This window comes from Salvelinus namaycush, unplaced genomic scaffold, assembly GCF_016432855.1.
Source record: "Salvelinus namaycush isolate Seneca unplaced genomic scaffold, SaNama_1.0 Scaffold565, whole genome shotgun sequence".
Lineage (NCBI taxonomy): Eukaryota > Metazoa > Chordata > Actinopteri > Salmoniformes > Salmonidae > Salvelinus > Salvelinus namaycush.
In genome coordinates this window covers 69,330-88,735 of record NW_024061270.1, presented here as the reverse complement: position 1 = coordinate 88,735, position 19,406 = coordinate 69,330, and the positions used below count along the sequence as shown (strand labels likewise).

The 19,406-nt window shown below is 42.9% G+C and overlaps 1 protein-coding gene across 1 annotated transcript; it reads right to left on the bottom strand.

Moving 5' to 3' along the window:
- Positions 1-530: 530 nt before the first annotated feature.
- On the bottom strand, positions 531-17,808 carry LOC120041863 (sodium- and chloride-dependent GABA transporter 1-like). The gene is made up of 13 exons (XM_038986730.1): positions 17,571-17,808; positions 14,657-14,791; positions 14,280-14,380; positions 11,157-11,266; positions 10,543-10,675; positions 9,075-9,209; positions 8,820-8,923; positions 7,831-7,955; positions 6,870-6,982; positions 6,414-6,545; positions 6,225-6,327; positions 2,517-2,617; positions 531-779 (listed from the first exon to the last, which is right to left on the bottom strand). The coding sequence occupies exons 1-13, from the start codon at positions 17,806-17,808 to the stop codon at positions 531-533; spliced, it is 1,779 nt and encodes a 592-aa protein (XP_038842658.1).
- Positions 17,809-19,406: the final 1,598 nt, after the last annotated feature.

Genomic DNA, 19,406 nt, shown 5'->3' with positions numbered 1-19,406 from the left:
GTAGAGATTATCTAGCCGATCCCCAATCTCTCTACCCCTTCCTCTTAGCCTGAGAGAGGTAGAGATTGTCTAGCCGGTCCCCAATCTGTCTCTACCCCTTCCCCTTAGCATGAGAGAGGTAGAGATTGTCTAGCCGATCCCCAATCTGTCTCTACCCCTTCCTCTTAGCCTGAGAGAGGTAGAGATTGTCTAGCCGGTCCCCAATCTGTCTCTACCCCTTCCCCTTAGCCTGAGAGAGGTAGAGATGTCTAGCCGATCCCCAATCTGTCTCTACCCCTTCCTCTTAGCCTGAGAGAGGTAGATGTCAAGCCGGTCCCCAATCTGTCTCTACCCCTTCCTCTTAGCCTGAGAGAGGTAGAGATTGTCTAGCCGGTCCCCAATCTCTCTCTACCCCTTCCCCTTAGCATGAGAGAGGTAGAGATGTCAAGCCGATCCCCAATCTCTCTCTACCCCTTCCCCTTAGCCCTCGATATTTGCAGTATATTTGTATAGTGGAAACAATATGGTGCAAGCATCTACCTATCCAGACCCTACAGACATGCTATTATCGAGGGCTTAGGGCCAAAGGGAAGGATATGGAGCATAGTGGGATCTGCTGGTTGACTGTGTACCTGTTTGATGCTGCCCTTGGAGGTGCAGAACATGTAGATGACATAGCCCGGCACAAGAATCATGGATGACAGAGACATGACCCAGCCAATCCCCTGCCCCCACGCCGGGTACACGTACTTCCCCAAGGTCAGGGGGGTCATCTCAATGGCACTGAAGGTAAACACTCCCTGCACACACAGAAACATTTGCATTAGGTGAGGTAATAGGTGATGCTCCAGGCCGACTACATCGTAGATGTATACCAGATCTCACAATAATAACCTGACCAGGGACTGCGGTTGAAAATTAGCCGGCAGGCTAAAACCGGCACTTCTACTGAAACGTTGATTAATGTGCACTGTCCCTGTAAAAATAAATAAACTCAAAAACAAAACAAAAACACAGACCGGCGAGATAGGACAAGCTGACAAAATGGGAGAAGTCGGCATGCCGGCCAGATAGGACAAGTTTGACGGCTGGCCAGATAAAACAAGCCGGCCAGATAGGACAAGAGATGGTCCCATCTGGCCAGTCAGGTAAGACAAATCAGCCTGGACAAGTTTGGCCAGCCAGTCAGATAGGATAAGTTGGCCAGACAGCACAAGTCAGCCCGGACAGGTAGGACATGTTCGGCCAGCCGGCCAGATAGCATAAGTTCAGCCAAATAGGTTAAGTTGGGCCAGTCAGTAAGTGATTAACTGAGTAGGGGAGAGCAGTACTCCATCACACAGTCAGAATAACGATAGCATCCCATAGATGTGTCTAGAACATTGATCTTCCCATTGATACAGCCCTATGGGCCACTGTGAAAACTTCATGCACTACATGCCTGTTCTCAGGACTAACTCCTCCACAGATTTATTCTGGACAGAGACTGATTGTGAACACTGAGGAGTGTTGTAACTGTCATAGTGTTGTTCTATTGTCCCATTTCTTACTTAAGCAATACTTCACTTCATATGTCTGGCAGCTGTGTTTTTTGTATTGTTTTGTGTGTTTTTTTGTTTCGTACTAAATGGTAAAAGAAAATCCATTACAATAAAATACACGTATACTGAACAAAAATATATATGCAACATGCAAAGTGTTGCTCCCATGTTTCATGAGCTGAACGCAGGAACTTTCCATACACACAAAAAGCATATTTCTCTCAAATTTTGTAGACAAATTTGTTTACATGCCTGTTATTGAGCATTTCTCCTTTGCCAAGATAATCCATCCACCTGAAAGGTGTGGCATATCAAGAAGCTGATTAAACAGCATGATCATTACACAGGTGCACCTTGTGCTGGGGACAATAAAGGGCCACTCTAAAATGTGCAGCGTTGTCACACAACACAATGCCACAGATGTTTCAAGTTTTAAGGGAGTGTGCAATTGGCATGCTGGCTGCAGGAATGTCCATCAGAGCTGTTGCTAGAGAATTGAATGATCATTTCTCTACCAAAGTCGTTTTAGAGAATTTGGCAGTATGTCCAACCGGCCTCACAACCGCAGACCATGTATATGGCGTCTAGTGGGTGAGCGGTTTGCTGATGTCAACGTTGTGAACAGAGTGCTCCATGGTGGCGGTGGGGTTATAGTATGGGCAGGCACAAGCTACGGACAATGAACACAATTACATTTTGTCTATGGCAATTTGAATGCACAGAGATACCGTGACGATATCCTGAGGCCCATTGTCGTGCCATTAATCACCCGCCATCACCTCATCTTTCAGCATGATAATGCACGGCCCCATGTTTCAAGGATCTGTACAAAATTCCTGGATGCTGAAAAAAATGTATACATTATGCACTATATAGGAAATAGGATGCCATTTGGGACACAACCAGTGTTTCTGAGATACAGGGTTAAGTATGATTTCCCTGAGGATTTAAACACATTGAAAACCAATGAGAAGCCTGAATGGAAATGGCAGTTACCAGGCAGATTGCTGGAGTGAAGAACTTCCAGCAGAGCTTCCACCAGCCGCAGGGCCGATAGCCAATCATCTCTTCAATGTCCCCATAGAACTTATCAGCTCCTAAGACAGAGCGAGAGAGAGCATTGAACAAACTACACAAGGTGACGATTTATAGGTTATATGTCAAGACAGCCTAAATGTTATCTGTAGGCTATGTCTCAAGTGGGACTGTTGATGTGCTTTGAGTTAGCTAGGCAAGGCAGCCAGCTGTTGTTGACTTACTCAGTGAAGTGAAAACTTGGATAAGCAATAACTTTTTAAAACTAAATTACAACAATACTGAGATCATGCTCATGAGCCCCAACGCCCTCATCAAGAAACTTGGTCAACTTAGCATGACAGGGTTAGTGGAAAATAATAAAGGAAAATATATTTTTTAAAGATATGTACTGTATGTATATATACAGTACCAGTCAAAAGTTTGGACACAAGAAGTTATTGTCTTTATTTTTAAAATTTTCTACATGGTAGAATAATAGTGAAGATATCAAAGCTATGGAATAACACATGTTGTAATCAAAAAAGTGTTAAATCAAAATATATTTTATATTTGAGATTCTTCAAAGTAGAATCTCAAATATAAAGTAGTGTGCAAAGCAGCCTTGATGACAGCTTTGCACACTCTTGGTATTCTCTCAACCAGCTTCATGAGGTAGTCACCTGGAATGAATTTCAATTACAGGTATGCCTTGTTACAAGTACATTTGTGGAATTTCTTTCCTTCTTAATGCGTTTGAGCCAATCAGTTGTGTTGTGACAAGGTAGGGGTGGTATACAGAAGATAGCCCTATTTGGTAAAAGACCAAGTCCATATTATGGCAAGAGCAGCTCAAATAAGCCAAGAAAAATTACAGCCCATCATTACTTTAAGACATGAAGGTCAGTCAATCCGGGATATATCGAGAACATTGAACATTTCTTCAAGTGCAGTCACAAAAACCATCAAGCGCTATGATGAAACTGGCTCTCATGAGGACCGCCACAGGAAAGGAAGACCCAGAGTTACCTCTGCTTCAGAGGATGACTTCGTAAGAGTTAACTGCACCTCAGATTATAGTCCAAATAAAGGCTTCACAGAGTTCAAGTAACAGACACATCTCAACATCAACTGTTCAGAGGAGACTGTGTGAATCAGTCCTTCATGGTCGAATTGCTGCAAAGAAACCACTACTAAAGGACAACAATAATAAGAAGAGACTTGCTTGGGCCAAGAAACACGAGCAATGGGCATTAGACCGGTGGAAATCTGTCCTTTGGTGTGATGAGTCCAAATTTTTTATTTTTGGTTCCAACCGCCGTGTCTTTGTGAGACGCAGAGTAGATGAACGGATGATCTCCGCATGTGTGGTTCCCACCGTGAAGCATGGAGGAGGAGGTACAATGGTGTGGGGGCGCTTTGCTGGTGACACTGTCAGTGATTTATTTAGAATTCAAGACACACTTAAAAAATATATTTTGATTTGTTTAACACTTTTTTGGTTAATACATGATTCCATATGTGTTATTTCTAAATGTACAGTTGAAGTTGGAAGTTTACATACACTTAGGTTGGAGTCATTAAAACTAGTTTTTCAACCACTCCACCAACTATAGGTTTGGCAAGTTGGTTAGGACATCTACTTTGTGCATGACACAAGTAATTTTTCCAACAATTGTTTACAGACAGATTATTTCACTTATAATTCAATGTATCACAATTCCAGTGGGTCAGAAGTTTACATACACTAAGTTGACTGTGCCTTTAAACAGCTTGGAAAATTACAATGATGTAATGTCTTTAGAAGCTTCTGATAGGCTAATTGACATAATTTGAGTCAATTGGAGGTGTACCTTCAATTCAATTCAACTCAAGGCCTACCTTCAAACTCAGTGTATCTTTGCTTGGCATCATGGGAAAATCAAAAGAAATCAGCCAAGACCTCAGAAAAAAATTGTAGACCTACACAAGTCTGGTTCATCCTTGGGAGCAATTTCCAAACACCTGAAGGTACCACGTTCATCTGTACAAGCAATAGTACGCAAGTTTAAACACCATGGGACCATGCACCTGTCATAATGTTCAGGAAGGAGACGCGTTCTGGCTCCTAGAGATGAACGTACTTTGGTGCGAAAAGCGCAAATCAATCCCAGAACAACAGCAAAGGGCCTTGTGAAGATGCTGGAGGAAACAGGTACAAAAGTATCTATATCCACAGTAAAACGAGTCCTATATCGACATAACCTGAAAAGCCGCTCAGCAAGGAAGAAGCCACTGTTTCAAAACCACCATAAAAAAGCCAGACTACGGTTTGCAACTGCACATGGGGACAAAGATCGTACTTTTTTGGAGAAATGTCCTCTGGTCTGATGAAACAAAAATAGAACTCTTTGGTCATAATGACCATCGTTATGTTTGGAGGAAAAAGGGGGACACTTGCAAGTCGAAGAACACCATCCCGGGGGTGGCAGCATCATGTTGTGGGGGTGCTTTGCTGCAGGAGAGACTGGTGCACTTCACAAAATAGATGGCATCATGAGGCAAGACATCAGTCAGTAAGTTAAAGCTTGGTCGCAAATGGGTCTTCCAAATGGACAATGACTCAAGCATACTTCCAAAGTTGTGGCAAAATGGCTTAAGGACAACAAAGTCAAGGTATTGGACGGGCCATCACAAAGCCCTGACCTCAATCCTATAGAACATTTGTGGGCCGAACTGAAAAGCGTGTGCGAGCAAGGATGCCTACAAACCTGACTCAGTTACACCAGCTCTGTCAGGAGGAATGTGCCAAAGTTCCCCCAACCTATTGTGGGAAGCTTGTGGAAGGCTACCTGAAACATTTGACCCAAGTTAAACAATTTAAAGGCAATGCTACCAAATACTAATTGAGTGTATGTAAACTTCTGACGCACTGGGAATGTGATGAAAGAAATAAAAGCTGAAATAAATAATTCTCTCTACTATTATTCTGTATTTCACATTCTTAAAATAAAGTGTTGATCCTAACTGACCTAAGACAGGGAATTTTTACGAGGATTAAATGTCAGGAATTGTGATAAACTGAGTTTAAATGTATTTGGCTAAGGTGTATGTAAACTTCCGACCTCAACTGCATATGTCATCATGTTTAGTGTTCTCCATGGTTAGTCTGTCATCATGTTTAGTGTTCTCCATGGTCAGTCTGTCATCATGTTTAGTGTTCTCCATGGTCAGTCTGTCATCATGTTTAGTGTTCTCCATGGTCAGTCTGTCATCATGTTTAGTGTTCTCCATGGTCAGTCTGTCATCATGTTTAGTGTTCTCCGTGGTCAGTCTATCATCATGTTTAGTGTTCTCCATGGTTAGTCTGTCATCATGTTTAGGGTTCTCCATGGTCAGTCTGTCATCATGTTTAGTGTTCTCCGTGGTCAGTCTGTCATCATGTTTAGGGTTCTCCATGGTCAGTCTGTCATCATGTTTAGGGTTCTCCATGGTCAGTCTGTCATCATGTTTAGGGTACTTAGACTTATTGTATGATGTGATTGAATAACTGTTGATCCTTCTGGTTTTCTTGTGTATGTAAAGAGACTGTATTATTAGTATTAACTGTAGACATACACATGAATCATGTTTAAACAGGATGTATGCTTGTAGAAAACAACAATGATAGATCCTATATTTTCCTAATGGTATAGAAGCTTACTGTCCTACCATAGAACCAGGAAATCGAGATGGTTTCGAAGAAGACGAGGAAGAGGAGGCACATCCCGCTGGCAGAGTAGTAATCAAACAGCTTGAAGACGTACAGACCACCCTGGGGAAGCATCGCAGCCATAGAGGATTGTTCAAAGGCTCAACACACACGCACACACACACACACACACACACACACTGTGTTACCTGTGTAATGTTGGAGAAGCCGATGAGGAAGGAGATTAGACAGATGCCGAGGATAAAGACCTTCTTCCTCTTCCTCAGCACCATGGGGAACTCATCCATCAGAGCCGTGACGAAGCCCTCCACGGTACAGAACTACAGGCAGAGCACACAGGTTAACACACACACGTTGGTTCACTCAGGTCTTGCACCAGAGAACTCTAACAGGCTGCCAACTTCTGCAGGGTCACCTGGATGCTTCTGTTGAAAATGAAAATAGCAGTGGTAATTCTATGTAACGTCTACTCAGTAGCAACAAGCCACTTGTAACATATCTACCTGCCGTTCTGTTATTCTCTTTGTTCTGCTGTAATGAATTGTAATGTTGGCTTGTCTGTTGTCTGTCTGGTTCTCACCACTAACACCTCTCTTCCCTTGCTAGTTATCTGGGTGTCAGGTGACTCTAGGTGGGATCCTCACCTGGCTGTCTAGCCCCAGCATCATCAGCATGGAGAAGAACAGGATGGCCCACAGGGAGGACATGGGCAGCTGAGTCACAGCCTGGGGGTAGGCCAAGAACGCCAAGCCTGGGCCTTGAGTTAGACACCACACCAATCACAGTGAGCTAAGTCTAGGCCTTAAGTTAGACCCCAAACCACATCATTGAGCCTCAGCCCACATTGCATAATCACACTTCACTGCACACCTCAAATGGACACATTAATGCACACCATGATAATTATTGTACCCATATGAAATCTCTTCTGTTGAATAAAAAGTGTATGTTTTACTTCCGTCCTGTATTGTATCTTACATTTATCTAAGAAACCAATCATTTACTTGGCATCAATTGATGAGTTGATTAGGATCACTATTACCCCTTTTATCTTATGTCAGAAGAAGTGCTGTTGATTTTAATTCTTCCCCTCTAATCAGCGACTAATTCAGGCCCTCGGGCTCAAGTTGAGTGGAGTCTGTGGCCAATCAGTGGCATTAATCAATTCATTACTTTTACTGTATCAAGAAGAAGATAACCAGTGACGCAATGATACTATAGGACACGTGTCAAACTCATTCCATGGAGGGCCGAGTGTCTGCGGGTTTTCACTCCTCCCTTGTACTTGATTGATGAATTAATGTCACTAATTAGTAAAGACCTCCCCTTACTTGGTTGACTAGGTCTTCATTGAAAGGAAAAACCAAAAACCCACAGACACTAGGTCCTCCGTGGAATGAGTTTGACTCCCCTGCTAAAGAGTCTGAACATACTCTATATTTTATTTAGACATTGTCCTTTCCAGCACTGTTTCAGAAACTATACTGGATGTGTAATTAGACCAGGTCAGTACAGCTCGGTTTGACTCTGTGGTGTTAATCAGGAACAGCAGACTCCGACGTCAATAACAGTGAATGTTGCAGTAGGGAGCTAACTGCACTGTACCGGAGGCAGCTAGCTCCTGGACAGGCTTCTTGGTGATGTACGACATGAAGCCCACAATGGAGAAGATGACAAAGCCCGCAAACATGCTGGTGAAGGAGTTTATACAGCACACGATGAGGGAGTCCCTGACAGGAGAGAAAAACACAACCCATGTTTGGTATTGGTAAGTAGACAGGACACCATAATGGAACACCACAGAAGAAAGAAACAAGAAAAGGACAGAACAAATTAAAGCAAATAGAGGAAAGATGGAGTGGAACCCAGAAGTATAGAATCAAATCAAATAGAGGAAAGAGGGAGTGGAACCCAGAAGTATAGAATCAAATCAAATAGAGGAAAGATGGAGTGGAACCCAGAAGTATAGAATCAAATCAAATAGAGGAAAGAGGGAGTGGAACCCAGAAGTATAGAATCAAATCAAATAGAGGAAAGAGGGAGTGGAACCCAGAAGTATAGAATCAAATCAAATAGAGGAAAGAGGGAGTGGAACCCAGAAGTATAGAATCAAATCAAATAGAGGAAAGAGGGAGTGGAACCCAGAAGTATAGAATCAAATCAAATAGAGGAAAGAGGGAGTGGAACCCAGAAGTATAGAATCAAATCAAATAGAGGAAAGAGGGAGTGGAACCCAGAAGTATAGAATCAAATCAAATAGAGGAAAGAGGGAGTGGAACCCAGAAGTATAGAATCAAATCAAATAGAGGAAAGAGGGAGTGGAACCCAGAAGTATAGAATCAAATCAAATAGAGGAAAGAGGGAGTGGAACCCAGAAGTATAGAATCAAATCAAATAGAATGGTTCCATCATCTAGGTTTTTAACATGTAATAGAGGTGGTTTGATGAGCCTTACCTGAAGATGTGCGTTAGCTCCCTGAGAAAATCCACAGGCTTTAGCTCATTCTTGATGCACACATGAGACCCAGGTTTGAAACCAGTGGGTCACTAACAGGGGCATAAGGCATAAAGGAGAGGCTGTGGGGGTTGCTTACCTGTACACATCGTTGTTGAAGGAGTTGTAGCTTCCCAAGGCGATGAGTGAACCCAGACCCAGTCCATAGGAGAAGAAGATCTGAGTGGCAGCGTCCAGCCACACCTGGGAGAGTAGTCAGACAAACACACACACATTATTTAAGGACAGTTTTCACATTTCAAGACATTAAACATATCTTATTTTTCCTGTTGACATTTCAGTGTGTGCATAGACATATGGTCTGTGAGTGTGTGACTCTTAGGGGCCACCGTACCTCAGACTTGAGGAGTTTGTTGAAGTCGGGGGTGATGTAGAAAAGAATGCCCTCCTTGGCCCCGGGGAGAGTGACCCCACGAAAAAACAGGATGAACAGCATGAGGTAGGGGTACGTGGCGGAGAAATAGACCACCTGAATAACAGATAGGGGACAGAGAAATAGACCACCTGAATAACAGATAGGGGACAGAGAAATAGACCACCTGAATAACAGATAGAGGACAGAGAAATAGACCACCTGAATAACAGATAGAGGACAGAGAAATAGACCACCTGAATAACAGATAGGGGACAGAGAAATAGACCACCGGAATAACAGATAGGGGACAGAGAAATAGACCACCTGAATAACAGATAGGGGACAGAGAAATAGACCACCTGAATAACAGATAGGGGACAGAGAAATAGACCACCTGAATAACAGATAGGGGACAGAGAAATAGACCACCGGAATAACAGATAGGGGACAGAGAAATAGACCACCTGAATAACAGATAGGGGACAGAGAAATAGACCACCTGAATAACAGATAGGGGACAGAGAAATAGACCACCTGAATAACAGATAGGGGACAGAGAAATAGACCACCGGAATAACAGATAGGGGACAGAGAAATAGACCACCTGAATAACAGATAGGGGACAGAGAAATAGACCACCTGAATAACAGATAGGGGACAGAGAAATAGACCACCTGAATAACAGACATGGTGTGTTGGTGAGGAGTGAAAAGGTGGGTAGTTGACTAACAAAAACCCCAAATGAGGGTGAACTTCCAGCCTCAATGGTACATGAGCAGACTGAAACATTCCCCACTAGGGACTGAAACATTTGACTTCCTTCTCGCCTTCCTCTCCTGACAGAGATCTGTGAACGTGCTTTGCACTTTGTCAAATAATGATTGTGTTTAATTGGTAAATTCCATCAAGGCCAGGGCCTTGGGGGAGTTAATTTTCTGCTTTATGCAGTTCACATTAAATTCCAATTACCCTCGGAGCAGAATGCGAAGATGTGTTCCTTGCTCATACATTTATTTTCTTAAAAGTGAGCGTTAATTTAACACCCCCTAACTCGACAAAGTTGTTAATGCATTTTTTTTTGCCAGGTTACCGTCATGGAAGGAGGCTGTGGCCTGCTGCATGTATCAGGGTTGAACTTTAGTATATGATGTTGCTGAAATGGATTTAGCCGTTCTATCAATTGTACTGTGGTTGATGTGTCTTACAGGTGACGAGAGTTTTCATTAAATACCTTTTGCCAGAGAGAGAGAGAGAGATGTAGGTGTGCCAGATGGAGGGCCAGCGAGAGATAGAGATGGAGATGTGCCAGATGGAGTGCCAGAGAGAGAGGAGACACCCAGACATAAGGAGACCGAGACGAAAGCACCAAGACAGAAAAAGAGAGATGGAAAAAGAGAGAGAGAAAGAGACATGAAAGAGAGAGAGTAATAATAAGAGCAGGCCTGACCTTCCCTGTCCACTCCACTCCTTTCCAGATAGAGAAGTAGACCAGGATCCAGGACAGAGCCAGAGTTCCAGCCAGGGGCCAGCGCACCTCACCAGGCTCCTCCAGACCACTGGACAGCTGGTGCATGTTCCGCCTGGCGGACAGACACACACACCGGTCAGTGCAGTCACAGGTTATACACACACACATGATCACATACAGACAGACAGGCCACACTCACAAACAAACAGTTATGCACACTCTCAGGTCAACCACACACACATTTAATATACACACACGTATGTTCCACCTTTGACCCCATGCTTTTCACATGACTCAGTGAACAATTATAGAAGTTTAACACTAGAAATGCCTGGACTCCAGGGACCCCACTTCCAGCCAATGACGTGTCTTTTGGATGTCAACAACCTAACAGTCTAATAACTACATTTCATGTATGCTATCGGAAAAACAATCATTTGGTTATATTTATGAAGGTCATTAGTATATAGATTTTTTTTTTCAAAGAACATAATAGCGTTTTCATTATTTTATATTAATGTAGGCTAGATGTAAAAATGAAAAACCATTAGAAACCCCACAATTCAAGTGTTAAAATAAATGATTTGACGTACTCCCAGAACTCAGTGACGGCACTGGTGAGGTTGGTGGTGTCTGTCAAACTGTAGTTGGAGAAACATTTCTCTGTGTTCCACGGGTTATCACAACCCTCCCACGGCAAATCCTAGAGAGAGATAGAGACAGAGATGGAGAGAGATGGAGAGACAGAGGGGGAGAAAGAAAGGAGAGAGGGGGTGTCATTGTGTCATTCAAAGAGACAAACAGGAAGACAGAAAGAGACGAGAACAAGGAGTTGAGGGGGGAAACAGAAAGACAGACAGACATAAGATTAGCACCAACATGCATTAGCATTGTCCATTGCATAAAGGAGAACATTGGAGAGCAGAGAGCTATTTAACTCATACAGTAGGGTAGTAATCAATGATGTATGGTAGTAGCCTCCTCCCCAGGCTCAGAGCTGGCTGGTACAGGAGACTATTATGGTAGGAATCTGATGTTTTATGATGGAGTGAGTAACTTGTGTCACCTTTGTCCTGTCCTCTACTGCCTGCTTGTATTTATTTGTATGTGCTGTTAGTTTGTCATAGGAGCCATTCTACACAAGAAGCTCCCTCAAGAAAATAGAGTGATTTGAATTGAAGTCAATGGGTTCAGGGTTTTCATTGTCATGTAGAAACTAAAGGTCTTCCCACCTTGTCTAATTGCTGCACTATTGCTGCAATCAATCCTTTGGTTATATTTATGAAGGTCTTAGGTAAGGTCAAAGAACATAATAGCATTTTCATTAATTTATGTTACTGTAAGCTATATGTAAAAACTACAAACCACTAAACACACCAATCTCCCGTGGACGGACTACGTATCTGACCAAATGACATCTCAGTTAACCGAGATGAAAGAACCCGTAATGGAGTCTCGGGCACACGCTGTGCTTAGAACCATTTTATTTCCTGTTCTCAGGTCATCATTATCATCATATATGTATTTCTTCACCACTTCTGAGTGGAAAGCTCTTAGTGTCTCAGATTGTCTGCTTCATTTCAGTGATGTCTCCCTCCCTCTCCCTCCTGTCTCCCTCCCTCTCCACCCTCCCTACATCTCTCTTTCTCTCTCTACCTCCAACTGCCTCTCTCTCTCTCTCCCCGCACACTCCTGACCCATCTCTTTGTGCTCCTGTCTGGTGTGAGAAGAGTGGTGATGGAGACTGTCTGTACAGATGTAATAACTCTGTCTCAGGTCTTTGTGTGGAACAAAATGAACAGCCAGTGAACAACAGGAGTGAGAACATTATTAAGTGAACTACTCAGTAACTCTATTGACTAAGTCTGACTAAGGCCTGCGTATTTCTTAGAGCATTTGATAGTTATAGTCTATAACGTATTCAACCCACACTGATTTCTGGTCAGGTCACATAGTTAAGCAATGAAGTCAGAGCAAAGTATATACTCCTTGAAGGACAATAAACTATTCCATTTATTTACTGCTTATTCCATAGCCTGGTTCCAGATTTGTTTGTGCTGTCTGCTGAGTCGGCAACAGAGCACAAACAGATCTGGAACCAGGCTATGACCATAGGAGTCAATGACCGTTGAAGTTAGAATATGTGGGCAACTATAAATACCTCGGTGTCTGGTTAGACTGTAAACTCTCCTTCCAGACTCACGTTAAGCATCTCCAATCCAAAATTAAATCTAGAATCGGCTTCCTATTTAGCAACAAAGCCTCCTTCACTCATGCTGCCAAACATACCCTCGTAAAACTGACTATCCTACCTATCCTTGACTTCGGCGATGTAATTTACAAAATAGCCTCCAACACTCTACTCAGCAAATTGGATGTAGTCTATCACAGTGCCATCCGTTTTGTCACTGAAGCCCCATATACTACCCACCACTGCGACCTGTACACTCTCGTTGGCTGGCCCTCACTACATATTCGTTGCTAAACCCACTGGCTCCAGGTAATCTATAAGTCTATGCTAGGTAAAGCCCCGCCTTATCTCAGCTCACTGGTCACCATAGCAACACCCACCCGTAGCACGCGCTCCAGCAGGTATATCTCACTGGTCATCCCCAAAGCCAACACCCCCTTTGGCCGCCTTTCCTTCCAGTTCTCTGCTGCCAATGACTGGAACGAATTGCAAAAATCACTGAAGCTGGAGTCTTATATCTCCCTCTCTAACTTTAAGCATCAGCTGTCAGAGCAGCGTACCGATCACTGTACCTGTACACAGCCAATCTGTAAATAGCACACCCGACTACCTCATCCCCATATTATTACTTACCCTCTTGCTCTTTTGCACCCCAGTATCTCCACTTGCACATCATCATCTGCACATCCATCACTCCAGTGTTAATGCTAAATTGTAATTATTTTCACCTCTATGGCCTATTTATTGCCTTATCTCCCTACTCTTCTACATTTGCACACCCTGTACATAGATTTTTCTTGGCCAGGTCGCAGTTGTAAATCAGAACTTGTTCTCAACTGGCCTACCTGGTTAAATAAAGGTGAAATAAATAAAACATGTAAAAGTTGGCAAGACAGCAGGAACAGATCTGGGACAGATATTTTCCTGCATTGTTGAGGAGAGTTAGCAAGCATTTCACTGTACAGTTGAAGAGGTAGTCGAGGGCCCAGGCGATGATGATAATGTAGTGTGGTGATGTCACCTACCGCTCTGAAGGAGCTGAAGAGGTAGTCGAGGGCCCAGGCGATGATGATAATGTAGTGTGGTGATGTCACCTACCGCTCTAAAGGAGTTGAAGAGGTAGTAGAGGGCCCAGGCGATGATGATAATGTAGTGTGGTGATGTCACCTACCGCTCTGATGGAGTTGAAGAGGTAGTAGAGGGCCCAGGCGATGATGATAATGTAGTGTGGTGATGTCACCTACCTCTCTGAAGCAGTTGAAACGGTAGTAGAGGGCCCAGGCAATGATAATGTAGTGTGGTGATGTCACCTACCGCTCTGAAGGAGCTGAAGTGGTAGTAGAGGGCCCAGGCGATGATGATAATGTAGTGTGGTGATGTCACCTACCTCTCTGAAGGAGTTGAAGTGGTAGTAGAGGGCCCAGGCAATGATAATGTAGTGATGTCACCTACCGCTCTGAAGGAGCTGAAGAGGTAGTAGAGGGCCCAGGCGATGATGATAATGTAGTGTGGTGATGTCACCTACCGCTCTGAAGGAGTTGAAGAGGTAGTAGAGGGCCCAGGCGATGATGATAATGTAGTAGATGTTGAGCCAGAAGGAGAGCACCACTGAGGCCAGACCAACCCCTGTAGGGGAGGGAGAGGTACAGGTCAGTATTAACAAACAATTAGTTAACTAACTAGGAACTGCTGTAGCTAACTATTATTTGTCTTTGGGATATGTGTATATCTATTCTGTTGGATTTTTATATGAACTACAATGAGCTTGACTCCTCAAAGATTTTGCATGTGTTGCATTTGTATGTACATGCATTCTTTAATTGTCTAATTAATGTAATCAAACAATCAATCACCTACCTAGACTATCTGTCAATATGTGGGGGGATTTTCAACATATCTCACCTTTCATCATAGGCATTAGTTTGGTCCATACCCCCAGCCCCCCCACCGAGGTGAACTGGCCCAGTGACGTCTCCAACAGGAACAGAGGTATGCCAGCAAACACCAGGGTGAGAAAGTACGGGATCAGGAAAGCCCCTGTCACCGGACCAGGGCACAGTGTGACAGAACAGGAAGTGTGTTTCACATGTACACCAAAGATATCCTCTTTCATCTGTGTTTACACTTTTACTTATGGTCTGCATCCCCATTCTCAATCCTTCTCTAACTTGTGCACTTGCACACTTACTATCATGGATTTTAAAAGCATGGGATTGGTGTAAGCATTGTCTGGAGCCACAGGAGGCTGCTGAGGGGAGGACGGCTCATAATAATGGCAAGGAAGGTGCAAAAGGACACCATTTGTTTGATTAATTTGATTCCATTCCACCTATTCCACTCCAGCTATTACCACAAGCCCATCCTCCCCAATTAAGGTGCCAACGACCTCCTGCGCTGGAGACAGCTTTTAACCACAGGAGGTTGGTGGCACCTTAATTGGGGAGGACGGGCTTGTGGTAATAGCTGGAGTGGAATAGGTGGAATGGAATCAAATGCATCAAACACATGGTTTCCATGGTTTCCATGTGTTTGATGTCATTCCATTAGCGCTGTTCCGGCCATTATTATGAGACGTTCTCCCCTCGGCAGGCTCCTGTACTTTTTACCATGAGGGTTGTGCAAGTGCACACTTCGAGAGAAGGTTGAAGGATTGAGACTCGGATGTGGTTAAGACACTAATTGGCCAGTATTCAATCAGTTTTAGATAGTGGATTTATGGATAGTGTCACGTGTGTTCCCTCTCCAGCCTCTAGGTCACAAGGCTGCTTGTTATGGCGCATACCTGTCACCATCGTTACGCGCACCTGCGCATCGTCAGACTCACCTGGACTCCATCACTTCCTTGATTACCTGCCCTATATATGTCACTCCCTTTGGTTCCTTCCCCAGGCGTCATTGTTTCTGTGTCATGTCTGTGCGTTGTTCGTGTTTCTAATTGTTGTATTATGTTGTGTTTATTGATTTAAACACTCACTCCCAGAACTTGCTTCCTGACTCAGCGCACATTGTTAAAGATAGGGGATTTCAGAAGTGTATGATTTAGACATCAGCTTCATCACATGTGATGAACAAACTAGCAGTCTATCCTATCTATTCAGCGTCTATTCCACGTTGGTTCAATGTTATTTGATTGAAATGATGTGGAAACCATGCTGATTCAACCGCTGTGTGCCCAGTGGGATGACATGACCCATTCAGGTTTCACGGTGAACTTGGCTGACAAATCATCCAGAGCACACAACCAAACTCACAATTTCTATATCAAGTGTCAACTCCCTACACAGGGACACGCTGCTGTGCAAAACAAGCACAGTCCTGCAAGGGTTAAATGGGTATCCATATTGAATTCAATTCAAAACACTTGATTGATCTCCAAAGGAGAAGTTGGATGTAGGACACAGACAGTAACATACGCAGATGCTTACAAATAGACCTGATCCCTGATGTATGGTGGAACTAGTGAAATATATGACGTCTACAGAAATCAATAGAATGAACTATGCATGAAAACAAGGGGACTGTGCAATACTGTATCAATACATTACATCAGGGTTTCCCAAACTCGGTCCTCAGGACTCCAAGCGTGCATGTTTAGTTTTCTGCCCTCGCACTACACAGCTGATTCAAATAATTAAAGCTTGATGATTAGTTGATTATTTGAATCAGCTGTGTAGTACTGGGGCAAGAACCAAAACGGGCCCCCCTTGGGGTCCCGAGGACTGAGTTTGGGGAACACTGCACTACATCAGTTCCTCTCAAGTGTAAAATGCAAAAACGAATACATGACAGTAAAATCAATGATTAAATACCTGTCAGAAGTACCGTATCTAAAGGTGTTGCTTCTAATCTCTGCTCACTTCACAAAGTTACTGATGTTAAAAATAGAAAGTATCAACTCTGTGATTTATTTGATTTTACAATGCTGGAAAGGTGCTCATTTCAAAAACCAATGTAACTTCATAGAAAGGTGGTATTCGTTACACTTTAAGGATGTTTAACCTCGATGTTTAACCTCAATGTTTAACCTCGATGTTTAACCTCGATGTTTAACCTCGATGTTTAACCTCGTTGTTTAACCTCGATGTTTAACCTCGAAAAACACTGTCACTTTTACAAAAAAGAAAGTTTCTGTGAACACTAACACGGATGATGTTATGTATCTAGTCCTCATGAAAAATGTATTTGTAATTATTCGCTCACTAACACAGAAAGTGACCTCAATAGTCCATAAAGATGATGCCGCATACTAGCACAGTGTACAGTACATTGTGATGAAATATAGATGTTTCCTGATGGCAATTTCCTTATTAACAATAGCCTCATCAATAAAAATCAAGGTCGGTCATTAAATAATCATCATGGTAAATTCCATGCAGTGGTTTTAATGACATGTTTAGATTTTCTCTCACTCAGGTTGCAAAAAAAATAAAATATGGATAGCCAAATGTACTCATTGAAAGCTCCCTTTTTTACAATGCCTGTTCATTTTCCATGTCATTTTACACATCCTGCAAGTCCCATAGTTCACATTAAAGCAAATGCGGACACTGGACCCCCACAATATTAAATAGCATGTTTCTTCAACAACAACATAACATTTGCACACTGTGTTAGTTTATCAAATAGTGCACTCCCATGAATTGTAATAGGTTGTGCTTTATACTGATGATATTTTGAAATGTGTAGTTTTCCTCCTGCCTCTTCAGGCACCCCTTGAAATCTCACTATTTCAAAGCCTGTAACAATGATTTCTACCAGACACCGTTTTGGCTCTCCAGACACAAAATGGCCTCCCTCCCCGGATAGTTTATCTTACCTCCTCCATTCTTGCCGCACAGGTAAGGGAACCTCCAGACGTTACCCAGGCCGATGGCGTAGCCCACGCATGACAACAGGAAGTCAAACTTGCCCTTCCAGGAGCCCCTGTCAGGGAGTACTTCCTCCTTCTCCTCGCCATCTGGTGGCGCCACCGTCTCCATGACCTCGAATGGGACTGCCTGTTTGACCTCTGTCGGGGAGTTGAGGTCCACGGTGCTCTTACCAGTCTTGCCCATAGGGTGGGACCACGGTTCACTGGACCACGGTTCACTCGGGTTGAACCACCGGTCCTCACAATCCTATACGGTCCACTATGTACGTTCCACCATGTGTGGTCAAATGATGTACGGTCAAATTGAGCCTCAGTTAGTGCGTTTGGTCCTTTTTGTCCTTTACCAGTGTACTTCACAGGAAGATGGAGACACTGAAGTTGAGGTGGAGCTGTGAAGCAACAGAGATTAATCTCATTGACTCGCACATTTATGGTAGATGTATGACACAGAAACAAATAAATGGTTATCTAGCCTATAGATAGATAAATAGATAGATAGATATATAACAGAGGTAACTGTGAGTTGTGGTGCATCCATGCTAACTCTGAACCCTCAATGACGACATACACTAATGTGTTTGAGTATGGCGGCATAATCAATTCAAACATATTGAGTTTGGCCATTACTGCCCCCTCGTATGTCTGTATGTGTAATGCACTATGTATTTAATGCCTGTGACATGTTGTGTGTCTGTATGTGTAATGCACTATGTATTTAATGCCTGTGACATGTTGTGTGTCTGTATGTGTAATGCACTATGTATTTAATGCCTGTGACATGTTGTGTGTCTGTATGTGTAATGCACTATGTATTTAATGCCTGTGACGTGTTGTGTGTCTGTATGTGTAATGCACTATGTATTTAATGCTTGTGATGTGTTGTGTGTCTGTATGTGTAATGCACTATGTATTTAATGCCTGTGACGTGTTGTGTGTCTGTATGTGTAATGCACTATGTATTTAATGCCTGTGACATGTTGTGTGTCTGTATGTGTAATGCACTATGTATTTAATGTTTGTGACATACTGTAAGTCTGTCTACAAAGATGATAAAATATTTTCTTAGTGGATTTAATTGCTTACTACATCACATATGTGTAGATATGCGCACTGCGTGATTTCTGTCTCTCTTGCTCTGCTGTGTGTGCATCTTGCAAGCTGTCACTCAAATGGCGAGGGGTTGAAGCTCATTGGCTAGAACGTGAATTGTTAGGAGGCTGGCCCACGTGGGGGATATGTAGGGTAAATGCTGTGGCACAGCTTCCAGAAAAACTTTTCCAACTGGGGATTTTGTAAAACAGTCCTTCATAGATTATGCATGTATGAAGTAGACGTTGACATATCCAGCCCAAAGCAGGAGGATTAGTTTAAACTAGTTTAAACAACAAACAAGTCGCCAAAGTCCCGGAGCATGTTAAACTTCAGAAGGCTATAAGTTATGTTTGTCTGACTCAAATGTAAATGTATTAAATTGCAAACTTTTGACCTACGGTACTTCTTGGAAATGTGCTTTAGTTTGGTAAATGTGCATATTTATTTTCATGGCAATATTCTTGGGAAATGGCCTGAAGTATTTGTTTGTTTTTCCTTGCTTTACCGTCTTTATTCCCTTTTCCATATTTGACTTTCTATTCTCTATTCAAATGTAAAACTCTTTGCTTTTTAGCTCATGACCAATTTAGGCATATCTGGGAGTTTTTAGCTCATGGGCAATTTGCCCTGTTGACCAAAAACCTTTTTTTGGTCATTTCAAAGATACTTCTTTTGTGTAACCTTGCTACT

What these genes read in the sequence shown, in the direction of transcription:
- LOC120041863 (XM_038986730.1), bottom strand. Translation starts at nt 17,808, where the DNA reads ATGGGCAAGACTGGTAAGAGCACCGTGGACCTCAACTCCCCGACAGAG. An exon ending in TCTTCAACTCCTTCAGAGCG is followed by an intron (nt 11,267 to 14,279) that starts GTAGGTGACATC and finishes ATCTCTCTCTAG; the next exon opens with GATTTGCCGTGGGAGGGTTG. An exon ending in GCTTCTCCAACATTACACAG is followed by an intron (nt 6,328 to 6,413) that starts GTAACACAGTGT and finishes ATGCTTCCCCAG; the next exon opens with GGTGGTCTGTACGTCTTCAA.